At 34.3% G+C, this 17,629-nt stretch overlaps 1 protein-coding gene across 2 annotated transcripts; it reads right to left on the minus strand.

Moving 5' to 3' along the window:
* Positions 1-10,621: 10,621 nt before the first annotated feature.
* LOC126712806 (enhancer of rudimentary homolog) lies at positions 10,622-16,842 on the minus strand. Of its 2 annotated transcripts, none has more exons than XM_050412278.1 (4): positions 16,663-16,842; positions 12,265-12,358; positions 11,289-11,409; positions 10,622-10,960 (listed from the first exon to the last, which is right to left on the minus strand). In XM_050412278.1, the coding sequence occupies exons 1-4, from the start codon at positions 16,663-16,665 to the stop codon at positions 10,870-10,872; spliced, it is 309 nt and encodes a 102-aa protein (XP_050268235.1). In that variant the 5' UTR covers positions 16,666-16,842; the 3' UTR covers positions 10,622-10,869. The 2 variants fall into 2 exon arrangements, with proteins under 2 accessions (XP_050268235.1, XP_050268237.1); XM_050412280.1 differs by lacking the exon at positions 16,663-16,842 and adding an exon at positions 13,810-15,173.
* Between the last annotated feature and the right edge of the window lie 787 nt (positions 16,843-17,629).

Below are 17,629 nucleotides of genomic sequence, written 5' to 3' on the forward strand. Positions count from 1 at the left end.
AGCATTTTTTATTAATTTAAATGCTGACATGGATGCTGACATGGTATTTTTATTATTAAATTATTAGCCACGTTAGCATTTAACATGCCACTTGTGCCCTCTGTTAGCCACGTAAGATTTTTCTGTTAGTGGGTTGAAGGCAGGGACCAAAATAGAAACGATTTTCTGATTTTAGGGACTGACTTAGGAGCAAAATCAGTTTAGAGACCAAATTGAGAAATGGCCCAAAATGTAGGGACCAAAAGTGTATTTACGCCTTTTTTTTTGTGACAAAATTAATCCTTATGTTCTAAAGTAACGTGATTTTGTAATTCGATTTTTTAAAAAAATAAATAAATAATTACAACATACTGCAAATCTCAAAGCTTGAACCCTTTTTCCCTAGACCACTAAGCACTTTGTGCATGAGGAGGTGTCAATTTAGCTACAAGACCTTTGACTTGTAATTCGATTCTGGTTTACACCTCTTGGTATGTTTATTAGAAAGGGCTAGGGTTTATTTTCTTAATTTTAATCATACTTAGAAAATATAATATTGGTTACCATGTCTATGTTATAGCAAAAAAATAACTAGCGTAATTGTGGTTGTTTTAAAATCCCATATTAACTTTATATCCTCTTTCTAAAAAAAAAAAACTTTATGTATGTTTGAGATATTTTATCAATTTAGGGTATCATAATCTCCATTCGCTTAAATCTCCAACATTCTCATCAATGTCCACTTTGTAGGATAGTGTCTCCCAAGCTCACACGAGATTACCAAGCTACCTATTATATTAACTAAATAGCTACACTAATGGGACATTTGATACATTAAAAAGTGGTGATTATGTAAGGAGTAATAATTAATTAATTTTTTTTATAAACAAATACATATACTAAAAAATGAGAGGAGAAAATGAAGTTCTAACACAAAAGCATGTAATTTCACTAAAAAATTATAATAGCTTTTAAACTATGTTCAATTGGGATATTTTTTGGGATTAAAAAGGGAGAAGGAAAATAGGTGGGGCCCAACTATTTTTTCCTTGGGTCCACCGTATTTTAGCCCCCCAAATCAAGGTAGAAAATGGGGGAGAAGAGAGGGGGCTGGTGGAAATTGAACATCTACCCCCCAACTCTTCCCCCACATCTATGTAATGTTGAAAACTTTTTCTTTTCCTTTTTCCTTTTTAAGGTACCTGTTTGCCTTTATTTTTTATTTCTATACCCTTAATTCTGGTTTTTTTTTTTCCTAATAAAATCTTTTAAAAAAAAAAATCTACTAGGAATATGAGAGTAAATTTATACAATTTGGATTTTCTTTCATCTCATATTTCTTTTCAATCAAACAAAAGAATTTTTCATCTTCACTTTTTCACCCCCACCTAACCAAACAATATGAGAGAAAATTGAAATGTCTTCTATCCCTCCACTTTTTCACCCCCCTATGCATTTTTTATCTCCCCACTTTTCTACCCCTCAACCAAATGAAGCCTTAACTTTTAAGGGAGGGTAGAATAAGTTATGTTATATACAACATACTCTCTTAAATAATGTGGAATAATTACTTTTTTTTTTTTTAAACAAACAAACACACACACAAGAGAAATATAACTAATATTATCAAGAGTTTAAGAAGTTAGACTAAGTGCCCGTTTGTTTCCACATTTTGAGCCCAAAAAGGGCTTTTTGAAAAAAGCCAGGCCTAAAATTGCGTTTGGTTAAGCCCAAAATGCAACTTTTTGTTTTGGGCATAGACCAAAAATCGGACTAAACGCGGAAATTTTTATGGACCTTTGAGGGTCCATAAATGAAAACGCGCACTGCGCGTTTTGATGGGTTACTGTTGCTATGATAGAATTACGGAAATACCCATTCAATTATTCAGTTCTCTCAACACCTAACCTCATGCCCTTCATCTCATCTCTGCTCTCCCTTTGTACGACGCCTCCCATCTCTTCTCTTTGCTTTGCTCTGCCCTCTCCGTAAGTCTCTTTGCTCTGTCTTTTTTCTTTGTCTTCCTTTTTTTCTTCCTCTTCTTCTTCTTTCTTTCTGTCTTTCTGCGTGTTTATGGTTGTTTGGCCGTGGGTTTGTGTATCGCTATTTCTGTAGTTTTGGATTGTGGTTTGTGTTATGGGTAATGATTTTTCTATGTGTTCTTTGGGTTGATTTCTCATGGGTATGGTTTGGTTATGATTTCTCTGTTCTTTGGGTTGATTTCTCATGGGTATGGGTTGTTTTGATTTGGACCGAACCTGGGTTGATTCTCATGGGTCTGGGTTGGTTTTGATTTCTCTATTCTTTGGTTGATTTCTCATGGATCTGGGTTTTGATTTCTCAGTTATTTGAGTCTGGGTTTTGAATTTCTCTGTTCTCTATGTAGGCCATTGTCTACAATAATATTACATGATCAGTCACGTTGCAAGTACTATGTTTATTTGTTAATGCCAAATACGTTTTGAAGGTAGAGATTTGATCAACAAAACACCAAGCAACACTGATCTGCTACCAAAAACCACCAGGTACCAACACTGATTTGAATTTTTTTTTTTTTTTTTACTGAGTGTGGGAAATTTTTTTTTTCCAGATCTTGCTATGAATGGGTATTGTTCCTTTACTTGTTTAGTTATTTGTTTTTGTTGATTGGAATTTACAGTGGTTTGAATCTTGCTATGAATGGTTTGTAGACTTGTAGCTCATAATTCTAATAGAAAAAAGAAAAAAGTTTGGGTTTGGGGTCTGAAAATCAGACGAGAAAATTATCGTTGAAAGCTTCAGTTTTTCCATCATCATTGTGAAAATTATCTTAGCTATTATAGTATAATTTATGTATAAGCCTGTCTGTTTAGGAAACTAGATACTTTTGATGTAAAAAACTAAGGTTGTGATTGTTTAGTTTAGAGCTAGAATTGCGAACCTAGTTTGATATGCTGCATCCTTGCACAGACTTAAGTGATTCACTCTTAAGAAATGTTTTGAAAGTTATGCTTGGATTTGTTTTATGTGTTACAGCAAAGCAACACTGCTTTGAACTGTATGACATGGATGCGTGCTTGGATGACTCTTAGGCTAATTGCTGTATTGCAAGGGTTGTTTTTGTTGCAGTTGAAGTTCCAGTGGTTTTTGTTATTAAGGTATAGAATGTGCACCATGACCCTTTTTTACTGGGGGCAGTATCATGAATGAAGCTGCCTAAAATTATTTAATACTCAGTGGATCTTTTTGGATATTTTTGGGTGTTATAAGTAAGGAATGGCAATCATGTAACTTTATTTTGTTACTAACATGCACCATGACCCTTTTTTACCAGGGGCAGTATCATGAATAAAGCTGCCTATACTTATTTAATAATAGGTGGATCTATTTGGACAATGTTGGGTGTTATATGCAAGGAAAGGCAATCATGTAACTTTATTTTGTTACTAACATGAATAAATAGTGAAGCCAGCCATCTAGGATTGAGCTCTTTACAGTCTTTTCATATCTTTTTTCTCCTTAGCTTGTCAACAATTTATGTTTGGAATTTGCATTTTGTATGAGCCCTGAAGTTTATAAGATCTTTTAATTTATCTTTTCTAGTCTGTCATAACCTGAATTTCCATAGTTTTCTTATTTTTCAAGTTTTATGGCTCTCTAAGTGTGCTGCTATTTGTCATGGTGCTTTAGTACAAGAGTGCATCATGTATGTGGCTGCTTTTGCTAGTTTCGCAATTCTAGGTTCGCAATTCTAGCTCTAATAGATACTTTTGCTAAGAAAATGTGTCCTTGGCCCTGTTCTAGTGTTTCTCAGCAACCAAACAGTGGCTGTGATTGGTTAGGATTGTAGAGACAAAGTTTAATAATGATTAGTTTTTTTGTTTGCTTGATTTTGTTCAATATTGGAAAGAAAATGATTGTTAAGTCAGAGTTAATATTAGTTTCTGCACTACTAGTTAATCAAATTATAACATCAGTAGGGACTAGAGAGAAGGTGGAGGTTTCAAATATTAATAGTATTGCAGTGTTTTTGTACTGTATATAGGTAGGAGGATTGTTTAGTTGTTTTTGCCTGTGGATGACAATGTGTATTGAGAGATTTGGGGAAATTATTGAATACTGTCTACTTATTTTTGTTTAGATTTTGTTATTATTTCCAGGAATGTTCAGTTATTTCTGAAAAGCCTTTTTCTATTGTAACTACTCATTGGCTTGTTTTTATGGTTTTGCTAATATGCTTCAACCTCACTGGTTAACTTTATAGATGGGTAAAAACACAACTTTCAACCCCGAGGCAAAAAAGGCTATAGCATTATGGGATAATAATTCAAGCTGGACAACTACTTTTTTTAACCTTTGTGTGGAATAGATTCAACTCGGGAATAGAAATAGAGGTGCTGCCTTTAGTACCGAAGGTTGGACCAATCTAGTGACCAAATTTTGTGATGAGACCGGCCAAAATTATGATAGGGAGCAATTAAAAAGTAGGTGGGATGTATTCAAAGGTGATTGGAGAGTGTGGGAACAATTGAGGAATCTTGACACAGGTTTAGGTTGGGATGCAATGAAGGGAACGATTCTTGCTACTGATGATTGGTGGGACTGAAAGTTGAAGGTGAGTTGAGTAATTTTATTAATATGTAGTTAGTTGGAGATAGTTTTTTTATATTATTGTTATATGAGTGAAATTACAATTACATTTTGTAGGAATTACCCAAAGCTAAAAAATTTCGAGAGAAAGGTCTACAGAATCTAGAACAACTTGATATAATGTTTAGGGATGTTGTAGCAACTGGAGTAGCTGCATGGACCCCTTCTTCAAATACACTCCCTCCAACAATGCCACAAGAGGGTGCTGGTGATTCAGATGGTAGTTCCGAATTTAAGGATGATCAATGTGACATGAGTTTAGACATTGATAGTTTGCAGCAAGGACATACTAGTCAATCACGTAGTTCAGGACAAAAGCGAACTAGTGAATCAATACCCTCACAGAAGGAAAAAGAAGAAGATAGGAGGAGCTGCAATGTTGGACAATCGTATTAGTCAATTAATAACTGTATGTTAGAATAAGTCTGAAGGTACTTCTCGAGAGTTACCAAGTTCAATTGATAATGTCATGACGATCGTGAGAGCACTTCCTAGAGTGGATAGTAAGTTCGTGGTTCAAGCTTCCTTTATCTTACTAAAAAGGTCATGTAGGGAGATGTTCCTAACTTTCAAGGAGTCAAAGTCACAGCTGGAGTGGCTACAAGGAATGATTTGTTTGAACCAAAAGAAGTGACCAACTTTATGTGGTACTCTGTATTAGCTTAGGACTAATATTAACTCTATGTTGTATTAGTTTACGACTAATATTAGCTTTATGTTGTATTAGCTTTATGTTGTATTAGCTATGTTGTATTAACTTTAAACTAAGTTATGTAATATTTAGTATTAACTTTGGACTAATATATGTGTAATGTAAACACATTTGAAGCAACTGTTACAATGTTATGTACTTGATGTTCTGAATTGTGTTGGTATGCAACGTGTTTCTAGTCAATTGTTACACCGTTGTTACTTTGTTGATTATTATGTTGATTTATATTAAGTATTAGCAATGGTTGGTTATTTGTTACTTTGTTGTGTAGCCTAAACTAATATGGATGATTATAATGGTACTCATGAGAGTGGCAATTTTATGGAACTATTAATGGATGGGGATTACAGAAATTATTGTGATTATCATGATGGTGGTGATTATAATAATGCTGACAATAATAATGATGGTGATAACAATGATGATGATGATGGTGATAACAATGATGATGATGATAATGGTGAAAGTAGTGACAGCGATGATGACAGTGACAGTGATTCTGATGATGATGATAGTAATGACGATTTTGATGAGGAGTTTTACTAGCTTGTGGCAGTTACCTATGAAGCTGTTGTGACATATTTTAATAAGTACATTAATAAGACTCCTTGTTATGATTCTTAACAAATAGGGTGGGCTTGGGTGAGACGTTGTATGGAAGGTAATGAGAAATTGTGTTACAACATGTTTAAAATGAAAAAGGAGGTGTTTCTTAATTTGTGTCAAGTTTTACAACGTGACTTTGGACTTCAACATTCAAGGAATATAAAGTTAGAAGAGTCAGTGGCAATCTGTTTACTGATACTTGGTCATGGAACATGTAACCGAATGGTTCAAGAAATATTTCAGCATTCGGGTGAAACCATAAGTAGACATTTTGAGAAGATAATCACTCTGTTGGGTGCTCGCTTTGCAACTGCATATGTAAAGCCTTCGGATCCAACTTTTAGTGAAGTTCCAACCAAAATACAAGACCATCAAATTTATTGGCCACATTTCAAAGTATGTGCACTATTGTATATTTGAATAAGTGTTATTGTCTATAAGATAATACAATGCATATGGAATTGAAAACTATTAATGTTTTTATTAGGATTGCATCGGTGCGATTGATGGCACACATGTGACAGCGGTTGTACCTACTAAGAAGTCCATTCCATATTTTGGAAGAAAGGGATATCCAAACCAAAATGTGATGGTTGCATGTGACTTTGATATGTTATTCACATTTGTTTTGCTTGGATGGGAAGGTGTAGCACACGACATTCACATTTTTCTTGATACCATTCGTAAACAGAGTAACAACTTTCCGCACCCACCACCAGGTTTGTAATTGGTTAATCAATTGTTCATTATAATGACATATTGTATTAGTGTGTTAATACAATTGAATTTCTTTTTTCTAGGGAAATATTATGTAGTTGATTTTGGATACCCAATGATGAAAGGCTATTTGGCACCATACAAGGGGATATCATACCATCTTCAAGACTTTCGAAGGAGAGGTGGAAGCCCTAGAACTAGACATGAAAATTTTAATCATGCTCACTCATCTCTTCGATGTACGATTGAGCGCACTTTTGGTGTATGGAATAATAAATGGAGAATTATCAGAAACATGCCATCTTTTCCATTCTATATCCAAATACTTATTGTATCTGCTACTATGGCTCTTCATAATTTTGTTAGACTAAATGATAGGGATGATAGGGGCTTCATGAACGCCAATAGAGATTCAATTTCTAGAAGAGAACATAATAGTGAAGCAGATAGCAGTTATGAGCAGAACTCAAGATCTTTAACAGACCCTGCGATTGTGGTTCTTCGTGATTCCATTGCTAATTCCATTTGGGGGATAATAATTAGTAGTTGTCTTTTTTTTTTTTCTTTTTTTTATAATATCATGTAGTACAATTTAAACTTAGGTTATTGGTATGTATTTTATCATATTTTTTACATTTTTGTGTTGTACAATTTAAACTTAGGTTATTGATATGTATTTTATATGTTTTTACATTTTTATGTAGTACAATTTAAACTTAGATTATTGGTGTATATTTTATCATCTTTTTACATTTTTATTTTGTGCTTCATGATGATGGAAATTATTTAGATTTAATTAATATTAATAAGAAGTCATTAATAGTAATAACAAATAATTATGACACTAAAAAAGAAAAATTGCCTAAACATTATTAAAATAATACCAATAATATATTATTATTATTATTATTATTTTTTAGTAAGTATATGAAATAGATGATTTAATAAGTATGAAATAAACTCACAGGTTTGGACAGAACAGGTTTTGGTGCTATAATTAGGAATGACAAGGGTGAAGTGATGGCAGCTATGTCTGTGAGTGGTCCAAGGGTAAGTACAAGTGATGAGGCTGAATTACTTGCTTGCCGAAGAGCTATTGAGTTTGCTGTGGATGCTGGGTTCTCTAGGTTGACTATTGAGGGAGATAATAGTAATGTAATTCAATCTATCTCCTCTTCATCAAAAAACTCTTCACTGCTTGGGAATGTTGTTGGTGATATCAGACATTTGTTGAGGGGACTACAGTGGGCTAGAGTTTGTTTTATTAGGAGAGAAGCAAATAAGGTAGCTCATGCTTTAGCTCAATATGCTAGGAATTCTCTAGAGGAAGATTTGTATTGGATGGAGGATTCCCCCCCACCAGCCTTAGGAGCTTTGTATCATGACTCTTTATCATTATAATTGAATGAATATTTCCCTTTAAAAAAAAAAAAAAACTCACATCCAAAAAAAAAAAAGTATGAAATAAATTCCTTTATATATACATTGTCATTTTTGGTAATTTATTCCTTAAACTACCACTTTTATAAGTGCTAGCCAAACACTCAGTTTTTTCATTATGCACTTTTTAACAGTTTTTACCAAACACTCAACTTTTTGAAACTCCACTTTTTCATTATGCACTTTTAATAAAACTCCACTTTTTCATTATGCACTTTTACAAAAAGTTGAACCAAACTCACCCTAAAATACTATATCTACAACAAAGCCTTTAATCCCAAAACTTTGGGAGTCATTATAGATCCTTAACAAACTAATCATGATTGACCACATATATTCTACTCTCTTTTTTTTGTTGGGTAAAAATGGGAATTCATTAAAATTAAATAACAAATAGAGGTTCAGGACAACCGTATTAGAATACAATCCACAAAGATCAGCCTCATAAATCGTATTGGTGTCCACAGACGGAGTAACATATAAAATAAAATCCAAATCTTGATAAGATCCCATTTGTTAACTTCTCGAAAGCAGAGATTAAAATGAATTTAAGGATGCTGGGAAGCCAATTGCCTACAATCATACGCATATATTATTCTTTACCATGATCTAATACATCCACACACACACACACACACACACAAATCTTTATCACCTACTTAATTAACCTTGTTTTTCTTTTTTGCCAAAAACTTTGTAACATAGTAACATTGCCTTATCTCCTTTATAAGAATAATTATGGATTAAATTTTTCTTCATCCATCGTGATAACTATCAAAATAATAAGAATTATTTTCTTACGACCACTAGTGTTATTTTAGGTCTCTCAATGGTTCTTTTATTCCCTTTACTTGAATCCAAACCTATCAACCATGAAATAACATTCTAATTCACATGTTGGGTGATAATATTGGAATGGATGCCCAAATTTGCATTTCACAATTTCTCACTCCTTTAGGGCCTGTTTGGACTTTTTTTTTTTGTCATCACTCATCACTCCTCACTCAATTTTTGTCACTCATCACTTAAAATATCTAACTCTCTACACCACACCCGTTTGGCAACTGATTTCAATACTCTTCACTCAAATATTTCCACCTTTTTGTGGGTCCGATGCCTGAGCTGAGTGTCAGACCACTTTGTTATTTCAACAGTGCCTCTCCCCTTCACCCCTTCAACAGAGTGCCTCTCCCACCGTTCTCTTCCTCTCTTATTAGCTCCAAAAAAATCAAAGCTCAAAAAATTAAAGCAGAGAGCAAAGCACAGAAAGCAAGCTTCGGCGTCCGTCACATGCAAGGCCGACGCGGCGGCGCTTTGCGTTACGTGTGACTCCGATATCCACTCGGCCAACCCACTCGCCCACCGCCACGATCGTGTTCCAGTGGAGCCTTTCTTTGCTTCGTCGAGTCGATCATCAAATCGGGCGCTCTGCCGAGTCGGTCATTAAATCGGTTGGATGAAGCTGGGTTTATCGAGTGGGGTTTTGGAGAAGCAGCAGCGGCGAGGGAGAGGGTGGCCGCCATAGAGGATGAGGTTTTGTGGCCGTGTGGATGAACATGTTTGTGGGTATGAAACCCATTTTCCCATTTTTGTGGCAGTGTAGATGAACATGTTTGTGGAATGATTGGTGGCAATGAAACCCATTTCTTTTTTTTCTTTTTTATAAAGTATATTTGGTGTTTCTGTGAAGAAGAAAAGAAAGAAAAAGAATGAAGAAGAAGAAAAAAATGGCCGTTGGAGTGAGTCTGTGAAGAAAAAAGAAAGAAAGAAGAAGAAAAAGGTGTGCCTGGAAATGACTTTACACTAGTGGGTCTCATGTACGAGGGTTTAATTATCAAAATGCCATTGAAAAGTGAGTTATGGAAATTAAAAACACTTAAAATGTGTTTTCAGTTTCCATAATTCATCACTTAAAAATTAGAGAATTGAGTGAAAGAAACAAAAACTAGAAACAGAGTTATTGAAATCCAAACAAGCTTTTGAGTCATGGGTTTCACCATTTTTGAGTTATAAGTTATGGAAACAGAGTTATGAGTTATGAAAACTAGAAATCCAAACACCCCTTAACCTCCTCAACATAGTGGACTCTTCTAACCCGATCCAAAAACAAAAACAACATCAAATCTCCCACGTCATCTCATCATCGCTCTTATAACCTCATGAGAGAGAGAGAGAGAGAGAGAGAGAGAGAGAGAGAGAGAGTACATGTAAAAATATTTATTACTTTATTGAATAAGGAATAATTATTATGTGAGTAAAGAGCATTGCTCATGGAAGACCGAATAATTATTTTCCTAATTCACTTTGATATTTAATCAATATGACAAATAGTTTTGGATAATATTTTAATTTTCTTTTCCTTTAATTTTTTGTTGGGTTGATACAGCAGGTTGGGTCACGGGTGTGTGGGGAATAATGGAAGTGAATTCATGTGAACAGTTCCTGAACAATTTAGGCAAGTAGATCCCAGAAACGGGAGAAATTCAACCGAAGTACCAGAACCCTATATATCAAGGTTAAATTTCTAAGACCAGTGAGTACTTCAATTATAGAATAATATTACCAATTAGCAAATAATTGCTAATCATCTTAAACTTGGGCACAAAGCCACCTTTGTTCTCAAACATATGTGCACAAAGAGAGAGCAACTCCCAAACTCCATATCAGATGCAAAACCCACATACAACTCAAAAGCTACACATCATACTCATTCCCAGTATACAGGATCCAATTCTACATAGAATCTAGCAGTAACTAGAGACTTAAGCTGCCGCATCATAATACATTCAGTGTGCCAATTTCTTGAGATGATGAAATGTCCGCTGTTTAATCCACTCTCGGTCATATGGCAAATAACCCTGGATTGAGTGATCATAACTGTAAGCCAGAAAAAAAGGGCAAATATATCAGCAATCACACCAAGGCATTGTAAGATAAACATTCACTTCCCTTTAGCATAAAAAAGTATATTCATAATCACCACAATAAATTGGACCATTCACAATTTAAAACAACATTCTCAATTATATTGTTAATAAATCCTCTAATGGATGATTGACTGGCTAGTTCCTCTGGACACTAAAAATTTTCTCCTTTCAGTTTTTGGGATCATGGATATAAATCTCTTAAATTGATTAGTTACCTAGTTTCAAGTGTTTTAAGTGCCTCATTTAAGAGAGAGAGAGAGAGAGAGAGAGAGACATACACCAAGGCGCTCATGTCTGCAAGGCCATCAATAAAATTGTAGAGATCTGCAATGTCATATGTGATGTTACGGATCGCTGGATTTAATTCCTTTAGCTTCCTTTCATATAGTCCACATATACCTGTATACACAATAATATAACCTCTAATAAATGCAAGAACATTGAAGGAACAACCGGATAAAAGTTTTGGAGAAATTTAGACTGGATTTGAGTTTCTAAAGCATTGTATCCACCAACAAAACCAGCGGTCATAAAAACCATGAACATGCAGAGAGAATAGAGAGGGGGGGGGGGTGTTGGAGTGGAGGCTGCATTTCTTTTGTTGGAGAAGGCAATTTTTCCTTCTTGTCACATTTAAGGCCAGTTTGGTTATGCTGCAGCTTTAAACAAGATGCCGTCTGTAGGGCTGCCAAAAATTTTACCCCTTGGGTCCTTAGACAGAGAGAGATTTTAAAGTAACCCAACAATATCTAAACTGATTCCAGCAAATTTTCAATAAAGTAAAATATCTTTTCCCAGCCATGGGACTCTACATCTAGGCCTTATTAAATCTTATACTCAGATGAGGAAGAGTGCCTCTGAAAAACAAATCAATCACTCCTATACAATAATAGTAAGCTTTATTAGACTGACATAAAACCACAAATTCAATTGCTTTGTTGAACAAAAACATGGCATAAACCAAATATATGGAGGTAAATATTATGAAGAACCGAGTATTTAATTGGCTCAGCCATAGAAAAATGGTACAAAGAGGAAAAAGGGTCTGGACACTAAAGAAAGAAATAAGAAATATAAAGGAATTTTTTTTGGGGGGACGGGGGGAAGCAAAATAAAACAAGAGGATCATCCGTCAAAGTAAATAAAACCACCACCTTAATTGCTTAAACTTTGCCAGAAATATCAAACTTTTGCTGTTGTAACATAGAGCAAAAGATGTGGATAATAATGAAGATGGTGTAGCTCATTACGTACCGTCCATAGCTTGACTAATTGATTCATAATCCATAAATGTTCTAGTAGCTCTGTTCTGGGAAGTTTGCATCAAAATAATAGTGTGTTTATTAGCCTACATATACAGACAGAAGACAATTAGTCATCACCAAAGCCAGTAACAAGCATGTATCAATCACAGAAGTAAAGATGAACTATTTCAAACAAAACCTTATATGCTCAAGAGAAGATCATTCACAGATTTTAAGGGAGAAACTGATAGAAATAGCTACATTAGTACATACTTACCCACACAAAACTAATAATCCTTCAGTCCCATTTTGTTTGTACAATTTAGAAAACAGACCTTTTTAGGGGATCGTCATTTAGTATTTTATCTGTCAAAGTTAAACACACATGAACACAAACACAATTGTTCTTATAACTTTCAAGAATTTAAGCCTAAATAAAATAAAGAGAAGAGGTATATTGAGTAAATTATAGATTATCGATTTTTTTATTGTAATTTGGAGCTAGCAAAAGCCCATTGACACAAACAGACAAAAATATATAAAAATATCTACACAAGATGAGAATTTTAACGCGTTTTGGCCAACTCAAAGCTTACAATGTCAACCAATATCCACAATCACCGATAGGATTACAAATACACTCAAAACCTCTAACAAACACAAACTAACCCAAAACAAACTCTCAATACCATATAACAAACAAAAACTCATGATCCCAAAGCCCCAATTCACCAATGGCGATCTCTCACTCAAACAATAACACCCTTTTGCTACACTATCTATATAAAACTTCAATAGTTTTCCCATGGTGGACAAATAATACCAAGTTCCCTGCAACTCTAAGAAAACCAAACGAAGTCAAAATAGAAAATTGAGGGAATTTTTAACACTTTTAAAACAAGACAAGCATTTTGGGAGAGTAAAAAATGGAATAATGAACAAAAAAAAAAAGGGAGAAAGGGATAAGGTCATGAGGAAGTGTTGATACTGGATCCAAAGCATAATATGCAAATAAGGGGGGAAAGGGAATTATATTTGCCAAAAGGAGGAAGGTTGACATTCATGAAGAGTACGCTCTCAAGTCTACCAACATACTATTTTTAATTATTTAAAATTCAATAGTTCATGGCAAATAGGTTGGAGAGGTTGTAGAGGAATTTTTAATAGAGTCATGATTGTCTTTACTTTTCTTAGCTTGATGTTGAATGCTGTTTTTTTGAACTCTTGGTTTGTATTTTAATTTTTAACAACATTTTATGGGAGTCATTGCACTTCTTCGCCATCTATTATTGCCATTAAATTAATTTCAGATATGTTTCAAAGATTTTATTGCTGTTAATTAATTTTAAAACCACTATTATTAATAATAAATAACTTGCAACTAACATATTTCTACATTAGATCATTAAATAGTAACAAACTAACCTAAGATAACATTAGACAAGTATACATTCCAACAACCATCATTCAAAAGAAGAAGAAGAAAAAAAAAATCAAAACCAGATATGTGACACGAGAAAGACCCAGAGAGTGCGAACAAGTGAGAGAGACTTACCATAGCGGTGCTTCAATAGTTGATGGTGGGATGGTTGTGATGCGACTTGCCAGTCGCTGATTAACAGTTGTAAGTGGCCTTGAGTTAAGCCGTGAGAGAAAGAGAGAGAGTGTGAGAGAGATAGAGTGAACTAGGTTTGTTTGAAGCAGTCCTGACTAATGAAAGAGATCGATGGTAGTGTGCTTGCCAGCCAATCATTTTTTTTTTTTTAGCTCTACCGTGTCGCGACTGTTTTTTATAGATGGAATCTGACACTCAAGCAGGAGTTTTAACATAGTACCCATATTCGACACAGGGACTTCACCAAAAATGGCATGCCACATGCAATTTGAGGTAGGGTTTGGCAATTGAGTGAGGTTTTAGCAGGATAGGTGGTGTGGGGACCAACCTTTGAAGGAATTGTCCCTGGAATTGTTCTCTTTTGAAGTTGACAAAGATGATTCAATCAACTTGTTCCTGGAGTGTCAAAATCAAAGAAACATGAGCTATTGGAATCTCATGTTTTATACACATTTTAGTGATTGGGAATTAGAGTCGGTCGATTCTATCCTTGAACTACTATACGCCAATACACCAAGAAGAGATGGCTTTGATAGAATGAGGTGGCAATTGAATACATTGATCCTCCACCAATCCATGACCATAAGCATTAAGCATATCCATCATCCTCCAATTCAAACACAATTTACCAAATTTACCCAATCAACTCATCAATAGCACTGACCACACCTAAACACACACCATCACACCAAACGAATATTCACAAAAACTTCATCGCAACACCCTAAATCACCAAACTCAACCTAGCATGGACACCACCAAGATCCATCAAGCACAACAAATGAGAACCACATTTTCCATTCCATGCCAACGGCCACACTCACAGCACCTTCAACCCATCGTTGTCATTCCATCTGTGATTCTCAAAATCTATAGTTCTAGTCAACTCCTTAATCAATTTCATGTATCTGGATCTTCTATAGCTCCAATGACGCTGCAGACATGGGTCAACTTAAATGAAAAATAGAGGGAAAATACGAGTGAAACTAAAGAGGGAAAAAGAAAAAGGAGAGGAAATGGGACAGGGAGGGATTCTTTCTTGCTAAAGTGGGTGTCCACAGCTCTTTCAGCACGTAATTATTTCCCTGGGTGTGTGTAATCCCCCCGCCCCACACACTTGATTATCAAGGCTAATTTTGGAACTTTGCTAGAGTTTTAGAGGCAAAATATTCATTTTATAGTGGATAAAGAAAGTCTGGGCACAACAGTAATCCTAGTAATTAGCCAAGGGCAAAATAAGAACGCTTTTATTTTACTAAGGGTAGGTTAATCCATCGAAGATTCCAACGGTTGTTAACCGTATTAAAGTCAAAGCTGATTTTTGGGGTTGACTGTTATTTTAGCTGAAATTTGTGGGGATTGATGTTTTGTAAAATATCAAGAGAGGTTTGGTATAATTTTCCCAATCTTTACCTTGAAGGTAACAAATTCCCCTTTTAGTAGACTCCTATAGAGCTATTGAATTGCAACTTTGAACCACAATGAGGTTTAAGAAGTCTAGTTATTAACAAGAAAAAGAAAACCTCGACTTTGACATATTGTTGTAAGATTGAAGAATCCTAGAGCTTGATGCATAATAGAAAGGGTTATAAATTATAATAAGTATAGAAAAGCTCCGAAAAGAAAACTAATTCTGGTTAAGTTAATTTTGGACCAAATAAAGAGGGATAATTCTGCATCCTTGTCCTCACATATCATTTCCCTTACCCTCATATGGACAATATGCATAGATCATCACTCCCCACTTGATGTATGGACAATATGCAGACATAACCCAATAAATACCAGCATTATTAATATGCATGAAAACCAGACCACAAAAAAGTAATTGGTGATTATACATTATAAATATAAGCTATTCAATGAAGCTTATGGACAACTTTCAAAGTAACCATATCCTCATCCACTTCAATGGACAAGCATGAATTTTTTTGAAAAGTGTAAAATTCTAAATAAACCAGATCACTAAACTGGTAAGTAGGAATAGATCAATGACTTTCTATCCATGAAAACCAATTTAGAATCCCATACCAGAGATCATTCTAGGCCCCAAATCAAGAATAAGTTTTAACATCCAAAGAAAAAAAGAAGAAGAGAAAGATTCAGAATTAAGATCATCGAACATCACGTGTTAGAACTTAGAAATTGACAAATCCAATTACAGCTTGAGCTAAAATCAGCTTATGCATTATCAAATAACTGAAAAGTACTTCCAAAAAAGTGTATACAAATAAATAAATAAACAACAGTAAACATTTGATGCTTTAACTGTTCTTATTATTTCTGAACAGTGTTCTAACAAAAGGAATACAAATATTTGTAAACTTACTGAAATAAAACTGATAAAAACGAAAAACCCATTAATTTTTTTTTAAAATCAAATTAATTGATACACCAAAAGGAAAAGGTTATATCTATAATCAGAATACGATAAAAGTAACCAAAAAAAAAAAAAAAAAAAAAGCAAAATCCAAAATCACGTAACACGTGAAACAGGAATTAAAACCCTAGCTCTCCGCTTGGTTCCCTAGAAAACAGGAGTAAAGAGTGGGAGGTGGGGGCGAGAAAATTAACCTAATGTTGTATGCTACTTTCATTCCCAAACAATTTGAAAACACAGAACAATACTACGCATAATCGAATCCTTCAAAATCCCTATGTTTTCCTACATTTTCTCAGCAACCAAGCAAAGCCTTCACACTCTGTATAAATACCAGAACCTTAAATTTTAACCCCAAAATTAAAAAATAAATAAATAAATGAAAAAGAGAAAAGGAAAAGAAATATTATTACCATGTGTGTGTATGGAATGGAACTGAGCTATGATACTGGGAGAAGAAGCTATTGCAGCGACGCGAGAAAAGAATATTATAGTAATAAAAAGGTACAATTACTTAGCACAGAAGAACCAAAAGGCAACGGAGAAAGAGATGGAGGGGGACGACTTCATGTTGACTCCCATATTGGGCCACTACCATATGGGTCAATATCAAACACACACTATAGCCCAACATAATAAGTAATGGGTTGGAGGAGTGAAAAGTAAAAAGAAGAAAGAATAGTTAAATATTTCTAAAATTACATTTTTTTTTTCCTGCGACTATAACGTAACTGTGAGTGGTTAACCATTATTTATATATAAACTCACTATTTTCTCTTCATCAATCATACTTTGCCATATCACAATTGTAACAAAAAGTTATGAAAAATTTTGTGGATTAGACTTTGTCATATCACAATTGTGCACAAAAAAAAAAAAAAAAAAAACCAAAAGGCAAAGAAGAAAGAGATGGAGGGGGACGACTTCATGTTGACTCCCATATTGGGCCACTACCATATGGGTCCATTTCAAACACACTCTATAGCCCAACATAATAAGTAATGGATTGGAGGAGAGAAAAATAGGGTAAATTACAAAGTACACTCCTAATGTTTGGGGTTACTTGGATTTTACACACTGAAGTTTAAAAAATTAGATTTTACACTTTGAAGTTTACTTCCGTTAGCAAAATTAGCCTCTCCGTTAGTGTCTTGCTGACATGTTTGTTAAGTGCCACATAAACTGATGAAGTGTACTAGTTGATTCAATTAAAAAATGACATATGGATATAATAAATCCACATCAGATAAATAACTTAAAATTTTTAAATAAATAAAATAAAAACTTTTTAAAAATAATTAAATAATTTTTTTTTAAAATAGAATAATTAATTTCCTTAACAACTATCGTGCTGGGTTTCTCATGGGAATTATTCACTTT

Source organism: Quercus robur, chromosome 2 (assembly GCF_932294415.1).
Source record: "Quercus robur chromosome 2, dhQueRobu3.1, whole genome shotgun sequence".
NCBI classification, from domain to species: domain Eukaryota; kingdom Viridiplantae; phylum Streptophyta; class Magnoliopsida; order Fagales; family Fagaceae; genus Quercus; species Quercus robur.